The sequence below is a fragment of the Heloderma suspectum genome, chromosome 11 (assembly GCF_057233095.1).
Source record: "Heloderma suspectum isolate Gila_16-S chromosome 11, 16-S_ref, whole genome shotgun sequence".
Taxonomy (NCBI): domain Eukaryota; kingdom Metazoa; phylum Chordata; class Lepidosauria; order Squamata; family Helodermatidae; genus Heloderma; species Heloderma suspectum.
Window position 1 is genome coordinate 23401540 of NC_139468.1, and position 23620 is coordinate 23425159.

General features: G+C 45.8%; 1 protein-coding gene across 1 annotated transcript in view; it reads right to left on the reverse strand.

Annotated features, from left to right (window-relative positions):
- Nucleotides 1–22988, reverse strand: part of SLC27A2 (solute carrier family 27 member 2) — a 35562-nt gene extending 12574 nt beyond the window's left edge. Inside the window, exons 1-4 of the mRNA XM_084816428.1 lie at nucleotides 22424–22988; nucleotides 15278–15487; nucleotides 13300–13458; nucleotides 12162–12286 (exon numbers count right to left, since the gene is read on the reverse strand). Of these exons, the coding sequence (XP_084672554.1) occupies nucleotides 12162–12286; nucleotides 13300–13458; nucleotides 15278–15487; nucleotides 22424–22901 (972 nt within the window). The 5' untranslated portion in view covers nucleotides 22902–22988. The remainder of the gene's footprint in view (nucleotides 1–12161; nucleotides 12287–13299; nucleotides 13459–15277; nucleotides 15488–22423) is intronic.
- Nucleotides 22989–23620: the final 632 nt, after the last annotated feature.

Consider the following 23620-nt stretch of genomic DNA (forward strand, 5'->3'; position numbering starts at 1 on the left):
TAAAAAGCTTTAGGAAGAGAGTGATCTACTCATACAATCTTTTAGTATTCCATGCACCAAAAACAATCCTTGCTGACTGACCAGTGGGAATAAACACTTCTATTACAAACACAGGGAGCTGCCTAATGCCAGGTCAGACTATTTGTCCATCTAAGCCCAGTATTGTCTACCTTTTTTTAATTAATTTTTTTTAATTTTTGGATAAAAACACACACCCAAACACAATGTCAATAAACGCAGAAGTTTCAAAACAAGCTATAATAACCACACATTTCTCCTCCACAGTCTACCTTCAAAACTCTTTTTTACCCCTTTCTCACCTGGCGTCATGTACCCAGCACCCTGAATCCTTCTCCTCAGAGAATTCTGACTGCCCCCCCTCCTCAGAAGAAACTCTGGAGTCAGTAGAAGACTCCACCATGGAAAGGCATCACAAGCTTCTATCTCCTGAGGATCCCATTCTCCAGAGGAACCCCAGGGAGTGGTTGCCCCTGCATCCCATGGAGGCTCCACCACTGTCCTGACTCTGAGGATGCAAGCGATGGAGAGACTCACATGCCTCAACCACTCTCACATCCCTGCAGCCTCAGGCTGCTAAAGACCAGGCCCCTTTAAGGGTCAAAGCCTCAAGTCAGAGGCAGAGCTAACCAGCCTAAAGGCTGGTAACTTCCTATTTAAGCCTCAGTCTTGCTTTGACCTTCCTTGAAGCAACATGCAGGCAATCTTCTCTGGCTTCTGGCCCCACCATCACTTGGAGCTTCTCATGGTGCTGATCTTTTTTGCCTTGCTTCCTGAGAAAGCTGCTCTCTGCTGAAGATCTGATCCCTAGCAGAACCCTGCAACGCAAGCAACATCTCAGAGCATCAGCAGGATTCATGGCCAGAAATGGTAGACCCAGACTGGCAGCTCTTCAAGGTCTCAGGCAAAGGTCTTTCCTGTCACCCGCTACCTGAGATGCCAGGGATTGAACTTCTGCATGCAAAGCTTGTGCTCTACCACTGACTGTACACCTACTTATGGTAGACCCATTGAAATGAATGAGACTTAAGCTAGTCATGACCTGTTAATTTCAATGGATCTACTCTAAGTAGGACTTATGTTGGATTTTACCCTAACTACCCATTCTCTGTGATGTAGATGGATATATGAAATAAATAAATAATGCAATAACTTTTAGTCAAACAACCTTTTTTTAAGTGTCTCTGTGTATGGAAGTGTTTGAGCCACAGAGGACTCTTCAAAATGGACAGGATTCCAGTACAGAGAGAGCAAGGCCCCAAAAGAGAGCATGCAAGGCTGATTACAAGTATTTTTATTCACTTCAAAAGATGCCCTAATCTGTTACTTTGTCTCTCCAACGATTTGCCACTAAGTAGGCTGCTTTGGAGCTAGATTGCTGCCTTGGTTGGCATGCGTTACCACCCTTAAGATGTACAAATTAAACCAATATTGAGTAAAGGTTTTCCTTGGGATGGAGATGATGAAGAAATGCTTCACTTACTTAATTTCTGCTGCTACTAAGGGATCAAGAGCAGGCCAAATTAAAAAAAAAGATCAGAACGTTGTAATCAGGATACCCCTGTATTCTGCGTGGGAAGCCAGCTATACCGTCCACACCGTACAAACCAGGCTGATCCCATGCGGGGCTTTTCGACTGAAACTCACACCACATGTCTCGTACTTCAGGGATCGAAACGTGGTCATTGCATTCTGTCCCTGAAACCTGAGCCATTTAAACACGGTCTGACTCTTCTGGCTCAAATAATAACAATCGAAACCCCAAAAGATCGTTTAGTTTCTTTGTTCTCCCTCCAAAATTTGGCCAGGTCAGAATGTCTCGTTAACCTAGGGCTGGTTTGGCCATCATGTCCCTGTGCTCCTTCCGTCTGCGCTCTGATTCCCCCCCAGTTTCAGACAAGCCGCTGTTTGCTGCTGCATTGGAATCAGCAAAGGTTTCCTGAAATCAGAAGTAAGGGACTGAACTGGAGCGCAAGAAAGGGATGCAGTGTGCAAGCCCAAGAATCGCCTTGTACTACATGTGAATAGATGCTGTCCTCCCATTAAAACACGCAAGAGTTTAGCACTGCCTGGCTGTAATGCTGTATTCTTCTACACTCACTGAAAAATGCTGTTTTTAAATGGTCAGTCATATTATTTGTATATCACTTTCCTTCTGTATACGCTACACTCAAAACAGTTCACAACAAAGCATGAGAGTATACAAAAATATAAACACATCAACAATACATCAACAATATATAAAACACATCAACAAAGAGAGTAAAGACATGGAAGGAGCAATCCTACCAGGATAGGAGGCTGCCTCCGAACTCGGAGGCGACCGCCTATCCAAAGCAGGGCAGGAGAAGAGCGGAGGGGATCATCCCCTCCATGCTTCAGCTGCCCTGCATTTGCGGCTAGACAGCCGATTTTGGGGAAGTCGGAGCGGGGCAAGCGGCGGCTGGATGACACATTGGATATGTCGTACCAGATTTCCAACTTCCCTGCCCTGGCCGCTCCGCACTCCTCTTCTGAGCACAAAGCACAGGGCCATACTGCACTGCCTACGAGGCAGTGCAGGAAGGTGTGAAGGTCGGTTCTCAGGGAACCGACCTCAGAGTGCGGGCTCCAAGGTCGGTTCCCAGGAACTGACCTATCCTATGGCCATCTAGCTGCTGACTAGCAGCCATAGAATGAGCCCCTTTAAAGGGCTGCAAAATGAAGAGGGCCAGGTGTTGCAGGATCAGGATCAGGTTCCCTCTAGCTCAGATTTTCAGAAGCTTTCTCTCTGGAATGATGTTGTTTTATGAGCATTTTCCTATTTTATTCATGCTTTTATTGCTTTTTATATATCTTAAAGCTGGCAATTAATTTTGTGTATTCTGTAATAGAAAAGTGGGATATAAACAAATTGATAATGCTATGTATTTTATTTATTAATTGAAATGTTTATAAATCATTCTTGTGCCCAAAAGGGACCCTAAGGTGATACACAACTTTAAAACAAAACGATCATATTAATGACAGAGCAAACCATTTCTGAAACATCCAGAGAATTAAATAGAACTTTAAAATCCATCAAAACCAGCCCAAATAAAACAATCTTCACAGCCCACCTACAGAAAGGGCCAACCTTAGGCAGGGGTTCCATAATCAGGGTGCTGCCACATAAAAGGCCATGCCCTGTGTCCCCATGAACTTAACTTCTTGGTGGTGGGATAAAAAACAGAGCCTCTGAAGAAGAGTGGAAATTACAGGCAGGTTCATATGGGAAGATATCCTGGCCCCAAACCATTTAGGGCTTCAGAACTATCACACTTATACTCCACTTTACTTTCAGAGAGTTCAGGCTGACTAAATTTGGTTCCCAGATAGACTATCATTGAGGTAGTTTACAGGGCCAACCCTACTTAGCTTCACTGGTAGAACTTGCATCACGTACCTTTTAAGACCACCCTTTCTTTTTGCATCCATCTTAGCTACTCAGTAAGCACTTCCTTTCGCTCATGAACAAGCAATTTCACTTATCATTGGGGTCTCCAGTGTGGTGTCTGTGGTGCCCCTCTATTGGCACCCGCCAAGGTCCTTGACCCTCTTGATTTTATTTTATTTCTTAAAATTTGTTTTCGTTAAAAACAACAGCAGAGGCTGGCATGCTACAAAGCGAAGGGCAGCCCTCCAGTGCCATTTTCATTTGGAGCTCAGACCCCACCCTGTCTTGTACTTAGGCTCTTGGACAAGGTACTTTGTTTTAGTCTACTAGTTTGCCTTCTGGGAAATGGGTGTTTTGTGACTGGCCACACCTACCATGGCAACCATTTTGTGAATGGGCCATCCCCCCATGGAAGCCATTTTTTGAGAATGCCCCCATGGCACAAGCCAGATCTACACCTCATGTCATATCGATATGATCCCATCATGGTAACGCTATATCCCTCTTGCACATTTATACCTCGTAGCACACACACAGTAATCTGTTGTGGTATTTTGGATAATATGGAATAAAAAGCAAGCAAGAACACTAGAAAAGCAGTATACGGAATGTGTAAGGTGCCCCGACAGTTATCAGTGCACTTCTATACTGATAAAAAGCACTAGCATAGATCTAGCCACACTCAAAATTCCAAATGTGCCCACTGACCCAAAAAGGGAGGGTACCCAGGACTTATTACATTGATCCTTCCCCACATCTTCCCAAGAGCTCAAGTGGCAATAAAGAATTATCCCATTTCATCCCCATACCAATCCTGTGAGATAGGTTAGCCTAATAAATCATGATTTGCCTGACACTACCCAGCAAGCTTCATGGCTGTGCAGAAAATTTGAATTCAAGCCTTTTTGGGTCTATCTGGGGAGTTCAAACATTCTGTCCACTTGAAACCACATTAGCTGGCCCTTTGTTCTTCCTAGTTCCCCCCTCCTCCAGCTTTGCTTGTTGACTATGGAGCTCTGAGATTTATTTTTCCACTTAGAAAAGCTTCTCTAGGGGCAGATTATTATTAACCTCCAGACCTGCTGTTCATCCTTTTGTTTTTCATTCATCCTTTTCCATCCAAGTTAAGCAGATGATGCACAGTAAAGGTAGCAAAGACTAGAGCTGACCTTCAAAACTAATAGCAAAAGGAAGCACATCACAAGAACTAATTTGCCTGCAACAGAGACAGCAGAACATGCTGACATGAGGGTAGCATGGACTGTGTTGCTGCAAATATACTTAAACATGCAGACACCCTGACCATAAACTGCCTGACCACAAACACATTACATGGAAACAGCTATTGCTGGTTGGTTTTCTGGATAGCCACTTTACAACCCCTTGCAGGGGTAAAAGAACGAGCAAGGCAAAGCTTGCTACTCTATGTGCAGAATTCAGGGCTAGTCCAAGACATTTTGCTGCCCGAGGCCGAGAACAATACAGTGTTCTCCCACCGTTCCACATACAGACAACTGGAATGGCAGTTTGATCTTCCATCGGCACTGGTGATGAGACAGTATCCTCCACCACAATTGAGGGCAGCTGTCTAGCTTAGATGGGGTAGGGCCAGCCACAAGGCACACACAGCTCTGACTGTCAACCCTTCACTACTGATTCATTCCCAGTGCCCACTGCATCTTGCCTAATGGAAGGGCTGGTCCTGTGAGAATCTAGGTGATCAGAAAATTAGTATCTAGAAGCGTTCAGGGTCCACTTCTGAAGGTGGAGCAATTCATCTGGTAAACGGGTGTTCTCAGCCTGTTTGCAGACCAACGTAAGTGTGTGTATGTGTGCACAAGTGTGCTGGATGGGGTGGGGTGGGGAGTTAACTCTTCTACAGCCAATTCCCAATCCAAGGCTGTTTTCTTTCCCAGCTTGCCTTATTTCTGGACTTGCAGCCCTGCTGGGAGAAGAAAACACAAGCTAAACATGATATGTAGGAACTCTTGCAGACAAGTATCAGTGGGCACATAAGGGCTGAGTACCTCCTTCCCATAACTGTCTTCTGTAAAAGCTCCCCCACTGCCCCCCCCCCCAAGCCATCTCATTATGAAACAAATCTAGGACTGGGAACCCAGCATTTGTTCCTTAAAGGTGTAGTTCTGCCCTGAGAAATTCACATCTGCTTGATCCAGATATGGTACCAGGTCAACTGATACTCTGTGTCTGAGAAGTTTACATGCATGAATACTTCTTAAGGTGCCAATTTTTATATTTATGTAAAAACAACAGTTCCTGTTTCTGTGATGGAAATGAAGCTTCAAGTACTCCTCCCACCCTAATTTAAAGATCAGGTATAAATCCGTACTGCTAAAGAGTTTTAGCACCTGCAGGAAAAGCACTTCGCATCTCTAAATGCTACCCTGTTTTATATTACCCCATCATTATCGCAACTACACTTTGGTTGGCTTTATTCTCGCTCAGCTCTGATGCTAGTTCCTCCATTTATGTAACTAACACTTCGACAATAATCTGTGGTGCTGCTCACAACCTCATTAAAAGAACTGATGGCTGATTGGCTGGCACAAAGTTCACAGCTTATTATAACCCTTTGCTCAGCCGTTTTCTTTTGATGAAAACGTGCCAGGTTTTCCTCCAGTCACAGCTGAAAATCCTTGCTCATACATTATATACACTGGGTATTCTAGGACAGGGTTGGGCAGAAGGTAGATCTCCAGATGTTTCGGACTTCAACTACCAGAAGCCCCTACCACTACAGAAAAATGTTCAGAAATACTGGGGGTTGAAGCAAAATACCTGGGGATCTCTTGCCTTAGCACAAATCATGTTGCAAAAATTATTCTCTGCAAGAATATACAGAAACCTGTCTTGAGATGTGATACAAGTGATTAAATGCTAGGGAAGTTTCCCCTGTTCTTTAGCTCTCTGCCCACTTGGAATAGATCCGTTAAGAGAGCCAGCATGGTGTAGTGGCTAGAGTGCTGGACTAGGAGTCGGGAGATCCGCGGAGGTTCTAGTCCCCACTTGGCCATGGAAGCTCACTGGGTGACTTTGGGCCAGTCACAGACTCTCAGCCCAACCTACCTCACAGGGTTGTTGTTGTGAGGATAAAATGGAGGAGGAGGAGGATTATGTACGCCACCTTGAGTTCCTTGGAGGAAAAAAGGCGCGATATAAATGTAATAAATAAATAAATAAATAAATATTAACACTTTCACCAGTGACAGTCACGTGACTCAAGGTCTAAAATTACATGACTCTAGGGGTGTTTCCAGACAGACGGCTCCTTGTGCCATCTATCAGAAAACATCGAGCAGCTATTCTATCTTTTTCTCATTCATGGATTTTTTGTAGAAAGAAAAAAGATGGAAGAAGCAGTGGGAAAACACAGGAGAGTTACAAATGGAAGATGACATCATCTGGACTCCCCACTCCAATAAAATTCTGTGACTGAGCAGGGTGATTGCAAGATAAAAACCTTGCCTGGAAGTACCCTAGGTCTTCCTTCCAGAAACAGGCTCTAAAGACTTTTCCTTGATTTCTCAGAGGGTTACTGGAACCATTTGTTTCTGTTTGGTTTGTAGCCAAATAGACCGAAGCAGGTGAAAACATTCACCCGTTCAGTTTAATTGCATATTAATTGGAAAACTTAAATGTTCAATTAGTACCACCCCTAAGGAGGGTTCATCTAAATAAGGAAGTGTTCAGCTCATGTTTTCTAAGTCATAAGCAAATCAAATTTGTATTATGGTCATAGACCTACATACATTTATTCTTTTTTAATTAAGACTGAATTCTCTTTTACTTGTGGCGATATAAAGAAAAGCATGCTATCAATATCCTATGCGACCTTCCCCAATGTGGTGCCCTCCAGATGTTTTGGACTACAACTCCCAGCAGTGTTCAGTGGCATTAGAGTTACATTTATAGCTAGTATCTCATGAATTTGCTTCAGATGTAGAAACAGTCTGTTATTTGCTGTTAGACCTGGATGCGGGAACTACCTGATGTTTGCACTAACAGCAAAGAAAAGAAGAGCAAACTTTGTTGATATGTTGGAAAAGCCAGGAGTGTGGAGTCCACACCATACTGCATATATGTTACTCTTTTTTATTTTTTATTTCCCAGTTATTTGTCATTTTGGATGTGATATTCCTCTTGTCTTGGCCTTGGTCATGTATAGTAAATGTGTGATCGCAGATAGTAGCTAAGCAGGAACGATTTTGTAAGCCAGGGAACACTGGGTTCTTTTTCTCTTTCTGGCCTTCAATGCACCACAAATGATTAGCTCAAGTGGCCAAGCAAGCTAGCAACACTTCTTTTGTGTGGGCTAGCAGCTTTTTGTGGATTCATCTGCAAGGCTGAGCTACTCACACAAGTGATCTGCTTGGAGTAGCATGGGATAAAAGTTGCAATGACAACTTTCATGAGCAAGAAGTTGCACTAGATAGGTTGTGCTAGATAGGAAGATAGCTGCTGCATTTTCTGTGTCTCCGCTCCTGTCCTCTGTTGACTGCTCCCAACCTATGAAAAGTCTTACTGTATTCTGACCTTGCTAATGCCTGTGTAGTCCACTAGAATTTGCTTATTCCCCAAACCAGGCTAAGCAATAGATCCTGCTGCTGTCACTGGGCAGCTGGATCACAGCCCCATGTGTATGTGTCTAGAAATCCCCACCCTTATAATTCCTGGATGAGACCAGATGTAGTCCCACTTGGAGGCAACCCATGGAAATTAATGGGACTTAAGTTAATCATGACTAAGTTATCTTAAGTTCTGTTTAGTCGAAGTATGACTAAATCTGCATCCAACCCACTGGGAATAGTTTATTTTGACTAAAAAGGTAAAGGTGTCCCCAACCAGTTGTGTCCGACTCTAGGGTGTGGTGCCCATCTCCATTTCTAAGCGGAAGAGCCAGCGCTGTCCGAAGACGCTTCCGTGGTCATGTGGCCGGCATGACTGAACACCGAGGTGCACGGAACGCTGTTACCTTTCCCACCGAAGCGGCACCTATTTATCTACTTGCAATTTCTTGCCTTTGAACTGCTAGGTTGGCAGAAGCTGGGACTGAAAACGGGAGCTCACTCCGTCATGCAGCACTTGGGTCTCGAACTGCTGTCCTGCCGACCTTCCGGTCTGCAGTTCAGCATCTTAACCACTCTGCAAAACTGCAAAACAGATGATCCCATCTCTGATCAATATAAAAAGAGCTTCAGGATCCCTTTTATTCATTTTTTTTAAAAGAGGAGTCCAAGGGCAGTATCCAATGGTACTCCTACACAGAGCAGACCAACTGAAGTCAGCCCCGCAGGTAGGACCAGGACTGCTATAACACAGTGCCTCCGATACCCATCCCATGTAGTTGATCCAGGAGGAAACCATGGTCGATATCAAAAGCCGATGAGAGATCGAGCAGGATTAACAGGGCTGCACTCCTCCTGTCCCTCTCTCGATAAGGGTCATCCATCAGGGCGACCAAGGCTGATTCAGTCCTGTAGCCAGGATGAAGCCCAGATTGAAATGGGTCTAGTTAGTCAGTATCCTCCAAGAGCACCTGAAGTTGTTCTGTCAATACCCTCTCCAGAACCTCCCCTAAGAATGGGGTATTTGCAACTGGGCGGTAGTTGTCTAATACCATTGGGTCCAGAGTGGGCTTCTTCAGGAGTGGTCATGCTATTGTCTCCATAAGGACAGCATGGACCACCCCTTCCCAAAGGGAAGCATTCACCACACCCTGGACCCACCCAGTCATACGCCCTCGACTAGCTTTTATTAGCCAGGAGGGGCAAGGATTGAGAGGGCATGTGGTCAGTCACATTGCTGCAAGTACCTTGTCTACATCATCAGGCCACAACAACTAAAACCGATCCCACAAAATCAGGCAGATGGTGGCGTCAGGCACCTCGACCAGAACTGCGCTAACAACAGCATCAAGTCCGCTGTGGAGACAAGCGGTTTTGCCCTCAAAGTGCGATGCAAAAAGGTCACAGTGGGTCCTTGAGGAGACCAGGGCCCCATTCTCTGGGGAGAGTCTTAACAGCCCCCAGACCACCCAAAAGAGCGCCACTGGATGGTTACTTAAGGACACAATGGAGGCAGCAAAGTAAGCCTTCTTTGCTGCCTGCACCGCCGCACAATAGGCATGATGATGTGCTCTAGAGCATGTTCGGTCATCTGTGCTTCGGGACTTGCTCTAGCCGACGTTGAACTGGTTTCATCAAGTGCCTGAAAATTGTGTTATCTTCATATAGAAAATGTTATATGAAGATAAATGTTCCCTGGTATATAGTATACCAGGGAGCAGAATGGGCTCTACAGCACCAGGGAGGGCACTTGGGGGCAATTCCTATGCTGTCCTTAAACCATTTATATTGCTTTGTTGATTACATCTGTAGTGGACCTTCTCTGACCACTTAGAATATTATGGAAATACAAATGTTGTCTTCAAGGTAAAAACATTTTCTATATGAAGATAACACAATTTTCAGGCACTGTGAATCAATAAACTAAACGAGTTGTTTCAATTACAATGCTGAGTCTATGGTCTTTGACACTTGTCATGCTTTACCCTCTCACCCACTGTGCAAATCTGAAGTAGGATTAGGCCACTGAATTAACAAAGGTGGTATTTGAGCCCTATTCAGTCATTATTCCTGAATATGGTGCAGCAACCCTCCCCAACCAGGTGCCGTCCAGATGTATTCTGTTCCCACCGTTCCAAGCCAGCATGGCCATTGGGAGTTGCAGGCCAACACATCTGGACCAGGTTGGGGAAGCCTGGAATAGATGAACACATATAAGTAGGATAGGGCCACACACATCAGTACTGCCCCAATGTCCCCAACCTTTCCAGGTTGAGTGGGGATGTATGAAGGGGGCTTTTACTCACTTTTGCTTGAACTTGAGTTGAACCCTTAGCCATTCAGGAATTCAGATAAAGCAGGGTTTCTGGTCACATGGAGATGTTTACTCACATTCAAGCAAACACAAGTAGAATTCCCATTCAACACAGGGAGATCAGGGGCTTACATGTGTGCAGATGCTGGAGTCATGGCCAGTGCATGCACAGCCCCATGCCCCTTACTTGTGTTACTGTACCCTATTCAGGCACTAAGCCTGAATAGGGCTTTGGTCTGCTATGTTCCATGCTCTCTGTCTCTCTTGCAATGCACAGAGTGGTGGCAGGAGCAACAGTAGAGCTACCTCCACTGGCATTGCACCAACAGGTGTTCTTACACAGAAGATACCAGAGACTATGTTATGGTCTTTTCAGCACCAAGTGAAGAACTTTTTGTTCTCCCAGGCATTTAAAGAACAGCTTCTAATGCTTTGAGGTCACTTGCACTCTAATTGATGCTGGTTTTACCTACTGGACTGTATTTATGCTTTGCTGATTTTATCTTGGTTTTATTATGTGCTGTTTTATTCATTGTTTTACTGTTTGTATTTTATGTTTTTAAGGTATTGTGCACTGCCCAGAGGTTATTTGGTGGTTTAAAAGTATAATTAGTTAATTATTTAATTTTCCTGGAAGATTTCAGCCCCCTCCTACAGTGCAAACTGCAGCTGACAGACTCAAAATGTACATTCGCTATTCTTAGACTGAAATTGTTCAAGTTTATTATTTACAGAAACTAAGTGTACTTCAGTGCTCATAACACTTCAATCTGAGCCCATGACAACTGGGTTTAATCCAGACTTGCATAACTTGTGATCCTCCAAGCTGAATGCAGGCCACCTGTCATGGATTGCAGCCTGCCAGACGGTTGACAACCCTTTTGTTTCTCAGTCTTGGACAGAAAGCAACTTCCCCGCCCAACAAAACACAGGAAGTATATCAAGTCCCTGATGGGTTGCCATGAATGGCTGGTGCAGTTACATTTGGCTTGGCGGGTCACAGGTTGGACAGGTATAACCTGCACACCCATAGACTCAGTGGGTGACTTTGAGCAAGTCTTCTCCCTCTTAGAAGACGTAGAACAGAGTTCCCCATCAGAGAAACAGAAATAAAGTGATCCATTCAAGCTAATGAACAGAAAAGACAGAGAGGTTATTTCTTACAGAAGTCAATGGCCTGGTTTGCACAAAACGCTAAGCCCTAGTATAGGATATTGAATTCTGGGTTGTGGTGATGTGTGAACATGGCCATGCTAACAAACCATGGCTTGTTAACTATGAACAACCCAGAGATAAAATGTCAATAAAATGTTTTTAAAATTAAAACACAATCGCTGCCACCACCACCAAGAACAACAACACAGAACGAGAACCCGTGGTTTATTGTTGGGTTGCAAACTTTGGGTTGTTTAAACCATGGGTTGTTGTTATATGTGAATCCAAAACCATGGGTTGTTCATGGGTTGTTTCGCCAGGACACAAAGTCAGTGGGCAACAGTGGTAAAAAAAAAATCCAGTGGTTCTACATGCCAGTACTACAGTGCCACAAAAGCATTTGGGTATAGGGAGGGAGTCGGCCGAGGAGGAGGAAAAGAAACAACCTAGGGATTGAGAAAACAAATCACACTTTGTTTGATCATCTGCCAGACAAACTCCGGGTAGTGCAACAAGCCATAGGTTAAATAAACCATGAGTTAGTGTTATGTGCAAAACAGGCCAACAGTGCTACAAGCAGCCTATGAATTAATTTTAAAAATCAGGCATTAATAAAAACAATTCAAACAATATCTGTACAAGGAGAAAACAATAGGCCAGAGAAAGTCATTACCTTGGGCATATGGCATAAATAACGAAGCACTTCTCCAATGTACTGTATGACAGTGACATTGTATTTTCTACAGTCATCCCAAAACTGGGAAGCAGAAAATTTGGAACGCAATGCTAGAGTAGCACCTATAAGTAAAGGAGAAAGAGGAGTTGGATTCTAATAGATTTATACTGAGGAACTGTCCTTTTTGAATGAGAGCCTGTCTACACGATGTACAGGATGACGTCCTAGAATTCTGGTCTGGACAGCTTCAGAATGGAGGTCCACATTTTTGAAGGCTCCCTTATGTAAAGTGCCCTCTGTTTGTATTAACTTAAAAACATCAAGGAGATGGCTGTGCTAATTCTCATTCCATCATCTCAGTTCTGTATAATGGGTAGATCAGCTCATAGATGTTCATCTAGTCCCTGCCTGGAAATTGCATTTATACATAAATTTGATATGGATCAACACAGCAGTCTGAATTTTGGGACTCCACTGGGGTGGGGGGCATGGCCAGTGATGTAACAGTACATTTTAAGTACACAGCATGACAGCCCCCGTAGCCACACCCCCAAGTACAATCCCAAAATACAGGCACCTGTGTTGACCCATGTCAACTAAGGGCACAATCCTATGCTTGTTTCACATAGCTGGCTGGGGCACGCTGGGAGTTTAGGATTTTTTCCTGTTTAAACATGCATAGGATTGGCACTGACCAGTTCTAGCAGTTTTCACCTCCACCAGAAGCAGGTCTTTTGTAAAGCTAATGTGTCTTAATTGCCCTTTCAAGACCAAGCCACCCAAAAATATTTTGCATGACAGCAAGGAACAATATATTGTTGCTAGGGAAATTCATTTCCCTCCGAAACTGTGAAGATTGTAGCTAAGCTGGGAGGGAACAAACAGGGCAGCCTGAGGGGGTGGCAAATGACATCAGCATCCTTGCTAATCAGAAAGTCCCAGCCTTCAACCCTGTGAGCCCTGGCCCCATTACACCATTGGGCATGGCTATGGAGGCTGTCTGATGAGTGCCTGCAACTAAAGATGTCCTACCACACCGCTGGACTCAACTCAGTTTCTGTTACCTGAGTGATCATGCTACAGCAGTCTCATCCCAGAAGAAACCAGTGTTATTTGTCTCATAAAGCCCGCCTACCTTGCATGATGCAGCCGTGTAGCCCAAGCAAGAGGGCAGAACTGTGATACAGTGGTAAAGCAGTATAGATAATGTCCTCTGAGGTAATGCCACTGGCCATTGCCAGACCACAAGCTAATAATGTTCGTTCATGGGTAATCAGCGCAGCTTTCGGGAGACCTAAGTGAAGAGAACATTGGTTAACTTCCTATAATACATGCTTTTTCTTTAAAGAAAGATACAGAGCTTCTCTACATGAGCCATTTATTGCATGGTCATGACTGGTCACTCACAGAAGTTAGCACACTTTACACAATGTCATCAACGTCCGGGATGTCTCCCGCACTTTTCCCCATTTATTTCCCTTTCAAAAAGATCAGAGATAATGTGAAAAGGGACGTTATTCTGAGCTATCCGCTGTGTGAAATGAGGGCATAGTGCTATAATGCTCTATAATGACAGTGCTATCTAGGGGCTGTTAACAGAAACACATAGAAACATATAGAACTTGCTGAGGAAGGACTTTCCTCAATTCAAACCACGTGTCTGCTGTGTAAAGGAGCCCATCATAAACCCGCAAAAAAACCGAAAGCAGAAAGCCCAGGTAAGGATGCGGGTTTTGTGCTTAATGTAGAGAAGCTCACAGACAGTGACTTCTACAGACCTACTGCAATAGTTTTCACTAAACGTCAGACAACCCTTTACATAGCAATTCATCTGCTGTACCATGAACACTTTACAAAAAAATAAATAAATGCCTCCATATTAAAAACAAACAAACTCCCTGTCAGGGAGAAGAGTCCTAACAGAGAAAACTAGGAGGTCAGGGAGAAGACAAACTTCAAATCCTTCTCCGTTAAATGCTTGTTTTTCTGTGTGCAGGGACACACACACACACACACACACACACACACACAAATGGAAGAAGATGCGAGTCCAGACTTAGCTGAGAACAAGTTCACACTGATGTCGGGGAACTGACAAAGCTGACTTGAAAGTACTAATGTGAACAGCTGCCTAGTGCCAGGGTGTTGAACCCCTTTCAGCTTGATGGATGAATTCCATTTTAGAGAAGCTCTTGGGGGCTGCATTCCAGTGGTGGGCAGGGCCGAGCAGTGGGACCAAAAATGCCAGCATATTTTAGCTTAAATCTCCTACTGCCAATAACTAAGCCTTAGGAGTGGCATTTCAACCTTTAGAATAGGGGGAGGAAAACTGCACAAAAGCTAGGAAACCACCACATGATCAGTGGTTGGGGGAAAGGGGGTTGGAGCCAGGAGGAGGGGAATTCTGGAGACCCTCAGGGGGCTGAATTTGGCCCCCAAGCTTGAAGTTCTCCACCCCTAGCTGGCCTAGAGTATCAATATTTTCAAAACCAACTTGGTACTCATCACCATTAAAAGGAAAAGAAGACGTGAATTCAGACAAAAAGCATTTCCAGCATTTGGACATGGATGTACAGGGTATTAGTATAATCTCAGTTACCCGCTTTTGGCAATTGTATGCACCTTTCCTGGGAGAAAGCCCTTCCACTTGAAAATTCAGTTTCTTTTGAATTATAGCAGCATACACTGTTTTTAGAATGGCTTTGCCTGGATAACACAACCTTGCTCTCTTTAATAGAGCAGCTTATTGAACCCACATATGCTTTTGTTTGCAAACTAACATCAGATGCCTACTCAGTTGCTTCATACAGTATGGCAGCTGACTGTGTTTTGCAAATTGCAAGTTACTTGTGGGAAACTGTCCTTTCCCTCAAGATCTTCAAAAACTTCACTGAAATTTTGCAAAATCCAATTAAATTTCATCATAAAATATTTTAAAACCAGGCAGTTAATATACAAAGGCTGTAATCCTATGCATAGTTACCTGGGAGTGAGTCTCATTGAACTCAACAGTTCGGGTATGCATGTATAAGATTGCACTGTAAATGTTCCTTAATCAGTTGACAGCCTGCTTCTAAATAAACAAATACCCGGTATACAGAATTTTACTATACCTGTAGTCCCAGATGTATAAATGTACAGAGCAGGACTTTTAACTGTGACATTTGATCTCCAAGACACTGGAACGGGCTCATCTGAAGCAGCATCCATTTTGTCCACAAAACTGTCTACCCCCTCCGTGCTGGACGTCCTACTTAAGTAATAGACTGCCACATTTTCTTCCTTCAGGATGGGCAATATTTCTTCAATCGCTGCTTTTAATTCTTTAAGGAGAAGAGAGGAAGTCATTTTGTAAAGCCTGATGTCCACAGTTGATCAAAGGCAAAAGGCTCAAGCTGTGTTGCTGTCAGAACTTAGATCAGCCTTCCCAACTGTGTGCCATTCAGATGTTTCAGATTACTCCTGAAACATCTGGATGGCACAACTGAAGCAGGCTGGGGGCTAATGTGGACTGAAGTCCAAAATATCTGAAGGGCACCAGGTTGAGGAAAGCTGACTCAGACTAACTGGATTTTCAACAGTGTTGGTTCACATTGCTTTACAGTACAATTCCTTTGCACTGTCCATTTGTTCTGGTCTGCCGTTCCCTTGCCCACCCTCATTTACACATGTTGGGTTGCAACTGCCCTGTCTTCTTACTACAAACAGACAGAGTTTAACTGGTTACATTTGGATTTTTAATCTACCCTTTCCCAATAGACACACAATCAAAACCGTTACATACCTCTCACCAACAATAGTTTCTGCTGCTCACAAAATGCTTGCCCCCAAAATACTCATCATTCACCCTCCTGGATAATTATGCACTATTGTTCACTTGCACAGTAGTGGAGAAGTGCAACCATGCAGTGAGTGACTAAAACATTTGGAAAAATACTAGCCAACGTGGTGACTAACAATTAAAATTATATCATGCCTGGACTTCTTTGTCACTAAAAGGACCCTCATGAGATTGTTCATTATGAAGTATGAGGTTTCCTCTGTGTATGTAATGCAAGCTGAGCTATTTCCAGTGGGAGGGTGATTCAATACCCTGGGGAATTTCCTTGTTCTTTCATGCATCGTTCCTTAAAGTCTCAGATAATGACATGAAAAAATGTTTCGGCAGGTTATGTGTGTGCTCCACCATTTGTGAAAGACTGCCAAAAAGCCACAGTGGGCATTGTTGTCTTTGTGGAAAGCATTTCCAAAAGAGGAGGAACTAATTAATGATATATTATATCTCGTATTGCATCTCACTGGCTTGCGTATCAACCCAAACCATTGTCTAGCACAATGTGCCTCTATTCAGTTGAGTTACCCTAACCCTAACTACACATAATAGGGAAGAGCCATAGCTCAGTGTCAGAACACATTGTTTGCATGTAGAAGGTCACATGTTTAATCTCTGGCATCCCATTTTAGTCTCAAGCAGTAACAGCACAGATGGACCAAAGGTCTGATTCATATTTATTTTATTTATAACATTTATATCCCACCTCCCCCCCCCCCTTGCAAGGAACCCAAGGCAGCCTCCTTGTCTCCATTTTACCCTCACAACAACCCTGTGAGGTAGGTTAGGCTGAGAGTTGATGACTGGCCCAAAGTCACCCAGTTAATTTCATGGCCGAGTGGGGACTAGAACTCAGATCTCCCAAGTCCCAGCCCAACACTCTAACCACTACTCCATACTGGCTCTCCAAACACCATACTGGCTCTCAAATATGGACATATCCTTGGAAGTATACTTTAGATTGTCAGCCCGAGGGCAGGGACTGTCATGCTGCTTAGTTCTGTAAGCTGCTTTGGGAGCCTTTTTGGCTAAAGGCTGTATAGATGCTGTAAATAACAGTGGATGTTCTGAGTCAGTGCCTGGTGTGAGAATGGACTGGATGAGGACCAATAAACTGAGACTCAATCCAGTTAAGATGAAGGTACTGTTAGTGGGTAGCGCTTCCGCCCAGTGAATGTTATTCAACCTGTTTTGGAGTGGGCTGCACTCCCTGTAAAGGATCAGATTGTAGTTTGGGGACGGTCTTGGATCCAGCAGTGTCACTGGAGGCACAGCTGGCCTTGGTGGGATGGAACACCTTTTATCATATAGCTGATGTATCAACTACAATCCTATCTGGACAGAGATAACCTAGTTACAGTTATCCATGCTCTGGAAAAAACTCCTGCAGGAAACTTGGAGAGACACTGCCAGCCTGTATAAACAATACTGGGCTAAATGGACCAAGCCTCTGACTCAGTATAAGGCAGCTTTCTATGCTGTACGTCATAGTTGCCCTCCATGTTGAAGCTTGACTGGTACTGATGCTGCTGTCACTTTGGTGCCAGGTTAAAACATACTTATACGCCCAGGCATTTTAAAGAGTTATGCTGCCCAGTGTTTTGTTTGCTCTGCTGTTTTTAGGCTTCTTATTTGTTTTATTGTAATTCAGAGCAGTTACTACCAGAGTTACTGGGAAACATGAAAAGGGGGTAGACCCTCGATTTCTCAAAAAAAGAAATGAAAAAAAGGACTTGCTGGAGACTTGTGGAAGTGTGGAATGGAAGTAGGGAACCCCCAAGTGTCAGTTCAATGCTGAAAACCCTGGGGAACACCTTGCTAAGGGAACGATCTGGTCCCCTTTTCCCGACTTGTCAACGGCTGTCAAATCAGCTTATATGAGTCTCCTCTTGTAAGTTTCATTCTGCAGTTCATCCCCTCTGACAGCTGAAACATACAAGGCAATAGGCAAGGCTATATATATTTTTGACAGCTTCAAATGCACACTCAGGTAACTGCAAAAGCCCAACAAAATAATAATAATAATAATAATAATAATAATTTTAAAAATTATGAAGACATTTTAGTACATTCCTGGGGCATATTCTGGCCCCATTTGTGCAAAAGTGGGCCCCCCAATTTTTTTTAAAAGGGGTTGGCAAAGGAGTAACAGCTCCTCCAAAGTGCTGTTTGGGATGGGGTGTCACTGAAGCACAGCTGAGATTGCTCAGAAAGAGTGTCAGGGTTTTTTTCCCCACTCTTGGTGAGTGGCTCAATGCCAGATCGCCACATACCATGATGAGTTGACTCTGCAGGTTTGGCCAACCCACTGTGGGTTAAACAACCCCAAGAACAAGCCATGGATTGTCAGGGTGGCTTGTTGGCCAAAAATAAGCCACCCTGCAGGAAGCAGTCCAGGTTCAGATGACACGACAATCTACCGTGTGTTGTTTCAGACAACAACCTACAATAGGTTGTCATGTTGTGTGAACCCGGTCAGTATTGCTATACGGGGATGGTATCTGGGGACTGTAATGAACCCTGTGTTAATTCCTGTTGCTTCTTGTGGCCTCAATACATTAGTCATGCAACTCAAAAACTTCCTTGGGGTATGGATAAAGAAATAATAAACACCTTTGATCTCAACTGTTGCACTAATGTAACACAGCTATTATGTTATTAAATGACTGTGTCGGGATCATTTTGAACCCCATACACAATATCTTAGTTTTCCCCATTCACTTTAATAGGGTGAAGGCTAACTGATCCTTTAAGTGAAAACTGACATTAAATAAACAACAAAAGAACCAGGAAAGTTGAAAAATGCCATAGAACAATTAATCACTTTATTATATGAGAATGAGTATGGTGGCACACATTAGGGGGACAGTGTTTCACTTTTTAAATATCCCCTTTGGTTCAGTTATCACTTCAAATGAGTAGAAGGATTAAGTACACAGCCTTGAATAGTAATTTTTCAGTGCAAACAATTCTATTCCTTACAGCAGGAGTCCGCAACCTTTTTGTTCCTGAGGGTTGCACTGGGCAGCATGGGCATGCATATGCATGAGCTTGTACACATACACATCCTTACATGTGCACTAGCAAACACGTGTGCAGACACAAGCCTGGGAGATAAGGAAGGGGTTAATTTGCTAGTGCTATCATGCGATGGACTGAAGACCTAACAACGCTAGCAACATTTGAAAGAGTGGTATATAGGCATCACTTGTGAATGGACTTATATTTGGATATTTGGTCTGCTTTTACTGAAGTGTATGTATAATCCATTCCTTCTTTTTTCTTTTCTATTTTAAGAATATCATAATATTTGGAACGGAGGCATTTAAAGCATGTAGCTATACTTGCAAACTTCTTCTGGGTTTGTTTTTGTTTTCTTTTCTTTTGTTGAAACTCACAATAAAACAATTAATTTGCTAGCGTTAGCAAGAGAAACCCTTTCTCTTGCACTAAGAAGAGAAACCCTTCCTTATGTCTGATCTGTGCAGAGAGATCAGAGGTAAGGGAAGGGCTTCTTTTGCTAGCGCTGGCAAGGAAAACCCCAGGCAGTGACCGCCATTTCTTCAGCAGTGGTGGCAAATGCAGGGGTGGGGGGGTCTGGCAGGCTGCTGGAAATGGTTACGCAAGCTGCATGCAGGCTGCACTTTTTGCACCCCTGCCTTACAGCATGTTCTAAACAGGAGGTCTACTATTTGGGTCCTTGTGACCCAAAGTCAAGAAACGCATTTCCCTGGGCAGAAGAGAACAGGAGGAAGAAGTTCACAACAAGATCTCATGTAAGGGTCTGTCAGGCAGTGACCTGGAGATTCATATTCTACCTTTAAAATCATGACTGGAGGCAAAATTTAAGCAGCCGCGGCATCTCCTAGCCATTCCTTCTTTTCAGCCTCTGCCCCAACCTGCTGTGTTGTACCCTTCAGTCCTCCTTGGCAGGGGAGAAGGGTAGACAAAAGGACTAGGTGGCAGGGGAGATGTTGGGAGTACATCTGGTTGATTCAACTCCTGCTTCCTTGGTGAATTTAAAACCAGGGTTGCAACCTGGCAACCCTGACCCATGGGTGTTGCAGGATATGTCCTTTGTTTCCTGCTTACGCCATGCCTTGTCTTTCTGTTTAACATTCCCAATATGGAATGAGTACAGAACCCACCCCACTTCTCCTCCTTTGCAAATAATTTCCCCATCCAAGAGTGAAAAAAAATTACTGTCGCCCTGATCTTGAATACATTTACGGGAAATGGTCCCATGCATTTAAATGGAACTTAGACCTTCATCTTAGCCAAATTTAGGTATCAGTAACGGTGCTTCCAGATGAAGAGCTTGTAGTGCTACTGATCAAAAGGCACTGTCCACCTATTCTGTCTTTTCGTCCTTGATGTTTTTGTTTTGGTAAGAATAAAGATGGGAGACATGGCGAGAAAACATGGGAGGGAAGATGATGTCATTGGCACTGACCCGCCCCCCCCATAAAATTCTGTGTCCGAAGCAGGGCAATTGCAGGATAAAAGGCTCATCAGGAACCACCCTAAGTCCCCTTGGTCGAAAATGGAGCTTACTACAAAGTTAAGTGCTTAGGACTCTAGTTCTTCCATTCAGGCAGTCTCTCTTTCAACCTGTGCTTAATCCTGGAAACATAAACTGCAGAGCTGGAATGAGGGGCCATAGCTCAGTGGCAGAGCACCTCCTTTGCAGGCAGAAGGTCCCAGGTTCAATCCCCAGCATCTCCAGGTATGGCTGGGAAACTCTGAAAGTTTGGAGCTGCTGCCAGTCAGTGCAGACAATACTGAGCTAGATGGTCTGAACCTTTATCAGGCAACTTCCTAAGTTCCATATCTTCCATATCAACAACAAACAGACCATAAAGTATTCAGAACACCTGCTAGAGGAAGTGACCATGTGTGTTCCATTCTGATAGGAAGTGCCCTCTAGTGAATACAATGCTGAGCTTGGAAGATCTGGTTTGACACAATGCATACTTAATTTATGGAACCTATGCCACAAGATTTGGTGATGGCCACTAACTTAGATGGCTTTACATTCATGGATGATAGGCCTATTAACTGACTAATCGTCACGCCTATATGGTACGGTGAGGGTCAGAGACAGGATGCCATTGAGTACCAGTTGCTGGAGCGGGTGAAACAACAGGGAAGGAACTATTCATGTTCCAGTTTTGCAGCCTACAGCCTGCATACGGCCTCAGCTGACTACCTTCCAGCCCTTAGGCTCCATCTAGAGATGTGAAGACTTGGAAAAAACTGGGGGGGGAAAACAGAAAAAAATGAAAAAAACGTTTCCCCCCCAAATTTTCCAACCTGGAGCCAGTACTTTCTCTTCTCCACCCTGAATCTACTGCCAATTTCATTGCTTGACCCACAAGTTCTTGTATTATGGAAGAATGAGCCCCCTCAATTCTCCTACTCCACTTTCTCCTACCGTACCTAATTTTATCAACCTTCCCATGGTGCATACATACGTTTCCTTTGTCCTTCCATTGCCTCTGGTCAAAAACAGCTTTTGAAACAATACAAAGAAACTTACAAAATTTGGAGTGTTTCCAGAAGGATAGCTCCTAGGACTACAATCAAAAGGCATTGTGCAGCTATTCCATCTTTTCCTCCTTAATGGATTTTCTATGGTAAGAAAACACGGGGAAGGTGACAATATCTAGATTGCCTGTAAAATGTTGTGAATGAGGCAGAGTGATGGCATGACAAAAGCCTCATCTGGAGGAACCTTTTTGACTAGAGGCAAAAGTAAACTACAAGCGGTGGTATCCCTTTATAAAAAGAAAAGGAAAAAGAAGTGGTTCTGTCTTTTGAATGGGGACAGGACCTAAAGGGTCATTATTTCATTTTTCAAAGACCTCAGGGTGGTGTACAGCAGTTGTCTGCAAGCCGGTGTCCTCCAAATGTTTTGGACTTCAACTCCCATCAGCCCCAGCCAGCATGGGCAATGGTCAGGAATCTTGCGAGTTGTAGTAGAAAACATCAGGAGGGCGGGTGGGGAAAGCTGGAGTACAGGATTTTCCCCAGGCATCTTCCCAGCACCCATCTCATCCTCTCAGCGACCCTATGAGGTGGGCTAGGCTGTGCGAGACAGCGCATCTGGTGCCTGCTCGCCTCGTCCCGAGATTTGAACCCAGACCTCTCCCCAACAGTGGAGGGCCGGTGGCTCCGATTTCGGTGGGCTGTGGATCTAGTCGTTTCAGTCCGAACCGGCCAAAACTCTAAAGGGGCTAGCTATCCAAAGTGGCCAACCTATTTGGGGGACGGGGTTCAGCACCTTGGGCAGCTCCTCTAGAGCCCTGGCCGAAACCCAGAGCGGGTTCATAGCCCCGCCGCAATCGCTCGCCTCGCCTCGCCTCGCCTCGCCCCGGGGCTCGAGCCCAGCCCCCCCCCCCCCCCCGGAGCGCCAGGAACGCCTCACCTGAGTCCGCCAGCAGCACCCTGGCGCCGCTGCACTGGAACGAGCGCGCCAAGGAGCTGCCCCTGACGTTGCAGTTGAGGCAGGCCAGGGCGCAGCCCAGCTTGGCGCAGCCCAGCCACAGCCACACGTAGGCGGGCTCGTTGCCCAGGACGAGGGCCACGGCGTCGCCCTGCCGCGCGCCCGCGTGCTCGCGCAGCGCCCGCGCCGCCTGGTTGCTGCGCCGCTCCACCTGCTCGTAGGTGTAGGCCTCGTCCCCGAAGAGCAGCAGGGGCTTGCGCGGCGCCCGGCGCGCCCGCTCGCGGAACACCTCCAGCACGGTGCGCGGCGGGACGCGCGCGCCGCCCCTGCGCGCCCGCTGCGCCGCGCGCACCAGGCTGACGAAGAAGCGCAGGTCCTGGAAGAAGTGCGGGCACGCCAGGTTCACGAGCAGCGGCAGGAGCAGCAGCCCCGCCAGCGCCGTGCACAGGCCCGGGAGCATGGCCGCCGCCGCCGCCTCGCCCGCGCGCGCTCGCCGGCCGACTGAGCCGCCTCGGCGGCATGCGGCGCCCCGGGGCCCGGCTCGCGCCGAGCCGGGGGCGGGGCACGGCGGGCGGGCGTTCCCGCCCGCCCCCGCCCGCCCTCGGCTCGCTTCGGCCCCCCCTGCCTCGCGCCTCGCGCCGCGGGCTGGCTTCGCCCCCGGGCGCGCAGAGCCAGCGCAGCCGAGCCGCGCGCGCGGCGCAGAGGCGTGCGGGCGCTCGCGCGAACCACGCAGCCCGGCGCAATCCGAGGCGCGGGGACGGGGCGGCGCGGGGAGTCCTGCGGCTGCCCGCGCGGCCGCCCTGCAGCTGCCCGCGCAGAGCCTCGCTGCGGAATTCGCTGCCGCCGGACGCAGTCATGGCCCTCGAGTCGGACGGCTCGAAAAGCGGGTTGGAGAAATTCCTGGAGGAGAAGGCTGGCGATGGCTACGAGTCCCGGTGGCTCTGTGCACCCTCCAGTCTCGGAAGCAGTGCGCCTGTGTACACCAGTTGCTGGGGAACATGGGTGCGAGGGTGCTGTTGCCCTCATGCCCTACTTGTGGATAGGCATGGCGGAGAATTCTGCCACGGATCTCGGTGAGGCTGACCAAAATCCGTGGTGGAATTAAGCCCCTCACCCCCGCCCCACGTGAAATGGGCCCGGAACAGAGCCTACCTTCGTCTGCCGTTCCGGTGCTCCTCT